We start from the raw sequence: 10,000 nt of genomic DNA on the forward strand, positions 1-10,000 counted from the left end.
CTAACTGGTTATGTGTGACGTTAGCCCCTCTAGCTAACTGGTTATGTGTAACGTTAGCTCCTCTAGCTAACTGGTTGTGTGTGACGTTAGCTCCTCTAGCTAACTGGATATGTGTGATGTTAGCCCCTCTAGCTAACTGGTTGTGTGTAAGTTTAGCTCCTCTAGCTAACTGGTTATGTGTGATGTTAGCCCCTCTAGCTAACTGGTTGTGTGTAAGTTTAGCTCCTCTAGCTAACTGGTTATGTGTAATGTTAGCTCCTCTAGCTAACTGGTTGTGTGTAATGTTAGCTCCTCTAGCTGTGCCCAATGCCACGTGTGTCCTGCTGGAACTGAAGCTCTCCAAACTGCTGCCAGGGACTGCACGCCCTGTCGCCCAGGTAACCAAATCACCAATGATCACACAGCACCATCACCCCTGCTAGCTCAAGAGAAGTTTGAAAACAGAAAAAGGTTACTAGAGAAGAATAACTAAGAGATTAAGGATTGGACTAACATAATAATATCTAAGGACTTGAGGAATGGGATAACTGACGTAGCCATATTCAATTCTATTCAAAATTTGAGTCTGATACTGCATGATTGGGACATGATCTTGAGGTGTGTTTCAACAGATACAGGGGAAAATGCCTCTGCACTCAATTGGATAGACCTAACCAATCAGATCAACTAAATAGCCTACTGTGAATCCTGTAGGGAAAAGAGCCCAAACAATGCTTTTTGTTGTAGGTTAACCCATTCGAGCCAGATGCTGCACGACGCAACATTCTATCTCCTGCTGGTTGCTGCGTAGCGCAGCATGCTTTTTATTTCATGTTTCTAGGTGCTACAGAGGCTTAGATGTTAAGGTTTTGGTTGACATTGACAATTCTTAGTATTTTTTCAGAAAAGGTTATTTAGTCTAGAATGCCATAGGATTCTATAGGCGTTTTTAGCAGGCATTTTAGGAGTAAATGGGTTAAACAAAATCAACCAAAGCACGCACAGGTGACATCATAGACTAGGCAGAGTTGCTCATCTGTCCATCATCGCATCAAGCCCGCCCAGATCATTTGATTGGTGCGGTCGGTGCCAGCTGCTCTGGTTTAGGCATAGTTGTTTCTCAATGGAACAAGTCCAGACCAAATATCCCGACCCTGGGCTTCCAGGCTAGGGTGATGTGGGAATACCCAGGCTAGGGTAATGTGGGAATACCCAGGCTAGGGTAATGTGGGAATACCCAGGCTAGGGTAATGTGGGAACCTTTTGAATGGGAGTCCTAGGGGCACTACTATTTTGATGCATGATCACATCAAAATCACTATTTTTAAAACACTAAGAAGGCTTGACACAACATGAACCTTTGCTCGAAGTATCACCAGTGTCTCTACACATGAGCATTGAGAACATTGTGTACACAGAGTTTACTAAAAGAAAGGTTTTGAACGATGAGGGGCGCTGCTGAGCAAGTAGGATGCAGACGTGAAACTTGGCAGCTCCCAACAGGTGAAATTTCAATCGATTAAAAAGACCATTTAGCCTTAATTTTTCTCGGGAATCAGTTGTGGGACCTTTATTTAAGTATCTCAAGGTTGTAGCAATATCACGTTAGAGCGCCAGACATGTCGGGTTCAGGCAAATCCACCAAGTCGAAGCAGCGGGCTACAGCATCTGCTAGCCAAATGGCTCATGCTAGCGATGAAGAGGAGGTAACTGCGACTATGCTCCGTGATATGATGCAATCATTAAAAGCAGACATTTGTAACACCATTGAATCTGCGGTCAAGGGCCTCCAAGCTGATGTCGCAGCTGTCAAGTCGGAGTTACGAACAACAGCGGGAGCCATACAACAGACCATCAATCTTCAGGAGGAGAGGCTAGCTGCTGTGGAGGATTCAGCCACTAAAACTAGCGATACCATAGTTGAAATGGAAGTAACGGTGTCAGCTCTAAAAAATGAGGTCCTCGCGCTTCAAAATAAATGCGAGGATCTAGAAAGCAGGTCGAGGAGGAATAATCTGCGGATAATCGGCATTGCTGAAGGAGAGGAGGGTAATGCACCGACTCAGTATATCTCCAGCCTCCTTAAGGACCTGTTGAATCTCGACGAAAAGCCACTTCTTGACCGAGCTCACCGATTAGCTCTACCCAAGCCCAGGCAGGGGCAACCACCCAGACCGTTTATACTGAGGATTCACTTCTTTCATGTTAAAGAACAGATTCTCCGCCTGGCTCGAGAGAAAGGACGACTTCTACATCAGGATAAACAGGTGCACATCTTCGCAGACTTCACGGCTGCCGAGGCTAAGAGAAGGGCTGCGTTCAACGAAACGAGGAAGGCGCTCCAGAATATATCGGGTGCTCGGTTTGGCTTCAGACATCCCGCCACATTCAGAATCACGCTACCGGGTGGGACTGAGCACCGTTTTACGGATCCACAGAAGGCAATGGACTACATCAAATCGACCACGTCTTTGGATATTCCGGACCCAGATTAAACGCTGGCTTTGGGTGGCTTCAGAACTTTAAGGTTAAAACAATCTCTACTACATTTATAATTAGCACCCGTTTTCCTAAAATATGGTAACCATAAGCCACATTTTCTTATAGCTATTTTGTTCGCGTTAATAACTTGAGGGATAGGGTTAGCCTAGCCTACTCCTTCACTTGTATTTTTCCTATAATAGAATTAGTCATGTAGTGGTCTTTGCAGTCATTCATTTCCCTTTTCACCTGAATTTTGACTGATTTTTTGTTTTACGGTTTGAATTATTCGCTGATCTGTAGTTAAGCAGCGATAAAGCTGAAGCTTTCTATGTTGTGGTATAAAGGGAGTTCACACCCATGTTGGGGGGGTGTATGGGTGGGTGGGCGCTATGGGGTACATGTAGTAATATGCTTTTATGTGTTTTATGAATGTTTTGTTTCTTACCTCCCTTGTGTGTTGTGGCCACGTGAATCTTTCTATGTTTTTGTATGCTGTCTCCATTATAACTATATATCCTTTCGGCAAATACAGTATGGGTGCCTGTCTTAATTTTGCGAGTTGGAATGTCAAAGGACTAGGCCGACCCAATAAGATCAATAAGGTTTTAGCTCATTTGGATAGCTTAAACATACAAATTGCCTTCCTTCAAGAAACACATTTATCTCTTTCTGACCATGCAAAACTTAGAAGGAAGTGGGTTTCCCAAAGTTTCCACTCACTTTTTAATACTAGAGCCAGGGGGACTGCTATCATCATGCATAGAAGTGTTGCTTTTACGGCCTCAGATGTCATTTCGGATAGAAACGGGAGATATGTTATTGTGCCTGGAACCCTGTTTAATACTCCTGTGGTGTTGGCCAACCTCTATGCTCCTAACTATGATGATGAAGGTTTTTTTGTTAGATTTCTCTCATCTATCCCAAATCTTGACTCTCATTATCTGATCATTGGAGGGGACTTTAACATTTGCCTAAACCCAACGCTGGACAGGTCATCCCAGAGACAAATAGCCACATCTAGATCTGCCAAGGTGATTAACAACTTCCTCAAAGACTATGGAATGACTGATGTATGGCGTACCCTCAACCCATATACAAGGTCCTACTCTTTCTTCTCTCATGTTCACCAAACCTTTTCTCGTATAGACTATGTTTTGTTAGACAAAAGGCTTCTGCCATTAGTTAGGGATTGTTCATACAAAGCAATTGTCATCTCTGATCACTCGCCACTTTCTCTCACATTGGAATTTAAACATATGCCCCTCATTCGTCCACGGTGGAGGTTTAATACCAATATGCTCTCAGCTGAGGATATGGTCCAGTTTATTGCCACCAACATTGATGTTTATATCAAGACTAACTCTCTTCCTGGTGTATCCCACAAGACAGTCTGGGAAGCTTTCAAAGCATACATGAGGGGTCAGTTAATATCTTCGTCATCCTTTGCTAAGAAGCAGCGTGAACAAACATTAAATCAGCTTACTAATAAAATCTCTCAAATTGATAGTCAGCTCGCCAATGCCCCATCATCCGACCTTTTGAAAGAACGCCTTCTTCTACAGACAGAATTCGACTCATTCACATCTCAAGACATAGAGAAACTAGTGCTAAAATCCAAGCATTCTCACTATGAGTTTGGCGAAAAAGCACATCGAATCCTGGCTCATCAGCTTAGACAGTCCTCTGCTTGTAATGTCATCCCTGAAATTACAACACAGGACGGTCTAACCCGGGACCATCTAGAAATTAATATAGCATTTAGGGACTATTATATATCTTTATATACCTCTGAACAAACATGCACCCTCCATGAGATGGAACAGTTCTTTGCCGATATCTCTCTCCCCCAGGTTAAACCAGCCACAGTACAGTCTCTAGACAGCCCCATATCTCCTGCTGAGGTAGCACATGCAATATTTGCCCTGCAAAGTAACAAAAGCCCAGGCCCCGACGGATTTCCGGTTGAATTTTATAAAAAATTCTCTACGGAATTGGTACCTTTATTATTAAACATGTACAATGAATCATTTGAATCAGGCCATCTGCCCAAAACACTATGTGAAGCCTCCATCTCATTAATACTAAAGAAAGGTAAAGACCCCCAGTCATGTGGCTCATTTCGTCCTGTGTCTCTTCTATCAGTTGATTTCAAGATCTTAGCTAAGGTTCTGGCCACACGTCTAGAATCTGTACTACCACACATTGTTTCTACAGACCAAACTGGATTTATTAAAAATAGATTCTCTTTCTCTAACGTACGTCGACTTCTAAATATAATTTACCACCCCTCACAGTCTTCAATACCTGAAATTGTACTCTCTTTAGATGCCGAAAAGGCATTTGATAGGGTGGAGTGGAGCTATTTGTTTTACGCGTTAAAAAAGTTTGGCTTTGGGGATACATTTATCTCCTGGGTTAAGCTATTATATACAGATCCTGCCTCTTCAGTACGCACAAACAACATTTCCTCTGAACTCTTTCCAGTCTCCCGCGGCACACGTCAGGGTTGTCCTCTGTCGCCTTTGTTGTTTGCGCTTGTAATTGAGCCATTAGCATTAGCGTTGCGCCAGACGCCACAACTGACTGGGATCTTCAGAGGTGGTCAAGAACACAGGGTTTCCCTATATGCGGACGATCTTCTGCTTTACATTTCTGACCCCCTCCTCTCCCTACCATCAGCCCTTAATATATTTGACACATTTGGTAAGATCTCTGGGTACAAAATTAACCTGTCTAAGAGTGACATATTCCCAGTAAACAGATCAGCTCGTACACTCTCATTTAATACCTTCCCCTTCAAAGTAACTCGTAAATTTATCTACCTGGGAATTACTGTGCCGGAAGATTTTTCGACACTTTTTAAAGAGAACTTTCCTCCTCTAATGACAAGGGTTGAGCATCTCTTAGAACGCTGGGGCCAACTTCCATTGTCTGGTGCAGGCCGAATTAACTCAATTAAAATGTCTATACTCCCAAAATTCACATATCTTTTTCAAAATATTCCCGTCTTCATCCCAAAGTCCTATTTTCGTAAACTGGATGGAACTATTTCATCATTTATCTGGAATCATAAACCTGCCAGAGCTCGGAAGAGTTTCTTAACGCGACCCAAGTGCTCCGGTGGCATGGCTCTCCCTGATTTCTTGTTTTACTACTGGGCCTGTAACACTCGCTCCATAATACACTGGTTATTTGAGGACCCTGGAGCAGATGCTCTGTCTTGGCAATCTATTGAATCCCATTCTTGTCGATCATCTTCACTGGCTGCTCTTGTTTACGCCCCTCTCTCCTCGTCCTTTGCGGCTCACACAACAAACGTTTTAGTTAGATCCACCCTGAAAATATGGAATCAGCTAAGAAAGCACTTTGGATGGCAGTCTTTTTCATTTAAGTCTCCTGTCCATGCTAATCATTACTTCAAACCATCCGTAATGGATAAGGCCTTTCTTATTTGGAGCAACGCAGGTATTAAACAATTCTATAATCTCTATCATAATGGAACTTTTGTCTCCTTTCAACATTTGTGCGATAACTTCAATATCCCAAAAAGCCACTTTTTTCGTTTTCTTCAAATTCGTGACTTCACTAGGAATATATCCTCAGCATTTCCAAATCAACCCCAATGCACCCCCTATGATCATATACTTGATCAACCTCCATCATTTAAGGGAATTATATCAGCCATATATAGCAAACTGATGGCACTCTCACACTCTACTCTTTCTGATATAAAATCTCAATGGGAAGGGGAGCTGGGGGAGCCTATCCCCGAGGCATCTTGGGAGGCCACCTTAGGCAGAGTACATAACTCATCAATCTGTGCAAGGCATGGACTATTACAATTTAAGATTGTACATCGCATACATTGGACTAAACTCAGATTATCCAAAAGGTTCTCGGATGTAGATCCACTATGTGATCGATGTAAAAGCCACCCGGCATCACATACCCACATGTTCTGGTCTTGTTCAAAGCTGGACTACTACTGGACTTCTATCTTTAACACTATTTCAGGCTTCCTGGGTCAATCGGTCTCACCATGTTCTGTTACTGGGTTATTTGGTATTATGCTCGAGTCCAGTAAGCTAACTAAGGCACAGTCTGATAGCGTTGCCTTCCTCACCCTCGTTGCTAGAAGGCTGATTTTGATCAAATGGAAAGACAGCAAACCCCCAACATTTACACACTGGATCAAAGATACCCTTTATTTTCTTAAACTTGAAAGAATTAGATACTCTTTGAAAGGATCAGCAAATAAGTACAATAAAATATGGGCACCTTTCTTAGACTATGTTAGGGAACAAATCACATTGCCTGACTCCCAGTAGAATGAGCAGAGACATGCTTTATATTTTATTTTTTTCATTTGTGGTGGTGTATACAAGCACCGTAATGTATAAGGCAGCAGTGTTAACCTTACTACAGTGATGGTTCTGTAGACAGTGGTCACTCCCTTCCCTTCTCCTTTTTGTGTGATTTTTTTTTTTTTTTTTTGTATACTTGTCCTTATTGTCTTCCTTATTATGATTTTATATTTTAATTTATTTTTTTAGTTTCTCATTTTTATTTTATTTTTTTTGTCAGTGTTTGTTAGTGTTGTCAATATGTTTAATGTAAGAATGTCTTCTTGAAATGGACAACTTGCCATATCCAGGTTGAACTGAAATAATGATAATAAAGAAAATAAACAAAAAAAAAAAAAAAAGAAAGGTTTTGAACAACTCACTTGGTTTTTCTGCTCGCCGCCATCTTGCCAGTCAAGGAGTGAGTTGTCCCAAAACCTTTCTGTTTAGTAAACTCTGGGTACACAAACAATGTTCTCAATGCTCGAGTTCATTTGTAGACCCTAGGTTGCATTTTGGCGAGAGTTACGCTTTAAAGACCAAACTGTCCTCAGATGCCTTCTGCTAACTGCACTGAGTTACAAATTCTGAATCTGCCTGTAAATTATTCCACCTTGTGTCTTTTATTTTGTCTTTTTAATCATTCTTTATTTTAAATTATTCTACCTTGTCTTTTATGTTTCCTTTTTTTAATTATGATCTTTACCTTTTAAACTATTTAATTATGATCTTTACCTTTTAAACTATTTAATTATGATCTTTACCTTTTAAACTATTTAATTATGATCTTCACCTTTTAAACTATTTAATTATGATCTTTACCTTTTAAATTATTATATTATGATCTTTACCTTTACCTTTTAAATTATTATATTATGATCTTTACCTTTTAAATTATTATTTGACTATTGCCCTTCTATTTACGGTCTGCTTTTGTTTATGTAAAGCACATTGAATGACCTGTGTATGAAACAAATAAATAAACTTGACTTGACTTATTTCAGTTTCAGTACATTTGAACTCAGAATACTAGATGTGCCTCATCTGCAGTTCAAGAAACAACCAGTAGGTGGCACCAAACAATTGTATAATAATATACAATAACTCAAAGTCAAAGTCAAAGTCTGCTTTATTGTCAATTTCTTCACATGTCGAGACATACAAAGAGATCAAAATTACGTTTCCCACTATCCCACGGTAGGTCCACAGACAAACATAAAACAGACAAACATAACATTCAAGTAAACAATATAAAAAGTAAATAAGAAGGCACATACAATGAAGAAAATAAGAGCAGCAAAATTTGAGTTGAAAATGTGCAATTGTGCATACAGTAGACAGTCAATATAATAGTGCAAAAGTCAGGCCAATAAATGGCTGAGGTAGTTTTGTTTGACCTAAGTATGCAAGTGGCATATTGTGCAAGTTATGTAAGAGCAGCAGAGGGGTATTTCACAAAGGCAGAATTAAGACATCCAAGATAAGTGATAAAGCGAGGTTTGACATAGCGTTGTCTGGTCATCCTAGCTCAACTCATTTCACTACGCCAATCCAGGATGAGTAGGAGCGACTATGTCAAGCCAGGTGTAAGTAATTCAGGATGTGTGCGCGTTCTCGTTTCTGCCCCAAAGTGCCCACGGTTGGAATAAAAAAGACGCGGAAAATAGAGTCATTCACACAAAGTGAACAGCCGCTTTTGATATAGACTAACAATGAAGTAAAGTTGTCCTTTTTGGAACGGGAAATTGTGGCTATTTCTGTAAAACAGCAGGAGTAGGCGTGGTAGACCAACTGAATGCAAATTTACGTATGCACCCACGTGTGAGTGCTTCATTGTCTCGACACGCAACGTCATTAAAAAAGCGCTTGCCACTGCAAAGATGCACATAGTATGATATACCTTTATATTATAGTTGAAAATACCTCCGAGAACTTACCCACTTCCAATCAACTACAGTAGGCTATTCATCAAACGTCTATCAACAAAAGAAGCAAACAACGAGTAGCCTACCTAGGCCTATGTTAATAATTATAAGGCTATCACAATTACAATAATAACCATATGATAGTAGGCAGACAATCCGGTTTGTTTTGCGAGCAAATACATTTAGCAAATAGTATAAAAATGGAATAAAGCTCCTTAAAAATTAGCACGGAGATCTGATTTGAATGACACCTAGCTGAACCAATAAGACAACATAATTATCATTAGAATTAACTTAGCTTGGCTGTAGGTGCAGAGAATAAATCCCCATGGTAACTTATGTGCCATCTCTTTTGTGAAACCAAGTCAAGGCTAAATTCATCCAGGATAACCAAAAAATCCCAGCTTAATCCCTTATCTAGGTTTTGTGAAATACCCCTCAGAAGTGTGTTCAGAAGTGTTTTCAGGACAACAACAACAAGTTGCAAAGTGTGCAAGTGTACAAGTGGAGTAGTGCAAGTGGAGTAGTGCAAGGCAGCCATTGTGGGTCCAAAGTCCAGGATGTAGCTGAGGGTGGAGGGGGAGAGGGGGGAGAGAGTTCAGCATCCTAACAGCCTGTGTGTGTGTGTGTGTGTGTGTGTGTGTGTGTGTGTGTGTGTGTGTAGGCATGCACAAGGATCCCGTCCAGCTCCTGTGTCAGATCTGCAGCAGTGGCTTCTATCAGATCCGTTGGGGTCAAGCGAGCTGTGACGTCTGTCCAGAAAACCACTACTGCCCGGTGAGTACACACACACACACACCCTCACACACACAGACAATCTCACACACCCTCACACACACACGCACCCTCACACACACAGACAATCTCACACACCCTCACACACACACACACCCTCACACACACACAGACAATCTCATTACTAAGAGGTGAGCAGGGGTCATTTGACCACCTTCTTTATCTCTCCTCCTCTCCTCCTCCTCCCCCTCTCCCTCTCCTCCTCCTCTTCTCCTCCTCATGCCCATCTCCTCTCCTTCCCCCCCTCTTCTCCTCCTCTCCCTCCCCCCCTCTTCTCCTCTCCCCCCCTCTCCTCCTCCTCCTCTCCCCCCCTCCTCCTCTCCTCCCCCTCTCCTCCTCCTCCACTCTCCTCCCCCTCTCCTCCCCCTCCACTCTCCTCCCCCTCTCCTCCTCCTCCTCCTCCTCCTCCACTCTCCTCCCCCTCTCCTCCTCCCCCCCTCTCCTCCTCTCCTCCTCCTCTCCTCCTCCTCCTCC

General features: G+C 42.0%; 1 protein-coding gene across 2 annotated transcripts in view; it reads left to right on the top strand.

The window, feature by feature from the left end:
* LOC143134937 (uncharacterized) overlaps positions 1 to 10,000 on the top strand; it is an 18,753-nt gene that overhangs the window by 5,495 nt on the left and 3,258 nt on the right. For both annotated transcript variants that reach the window (XM_076295667.1, XM_076295668.1), the window contains exons 6-7: positions 289 to 377; positions 9,396 to 9,508. In XM_076295667.1, coding sequence (XP_076151782.1) covers positions 289 to 377; positions 9,396 to 9,508 — 202 coding nt within the window. The remainder of the gene's footprint in view (positions 1 to 288; positions 378 to 9,395; positions 9,509 to 10,000) is intronic.

This window comes from Alosa pseudoharengus, unplaced genomic scaffold (genome assembly GCF_046254945.1).
Source record: "Alosa pseudoharengus isolate Yale_2024_CS ecotype anadromous, Long Island Sound unplaced genomic scaffold, YU_APseudo_1.1 YU_APseudo_1.1_scf_2, whole genome shotgun sequence".
NCBI classification, from domain to species: Eukaryota; Metazoa; Chordata; class Actinopteri; order Clupeiformes; family Clupeidae; genus Alosa; species Alosa pseudoharengus.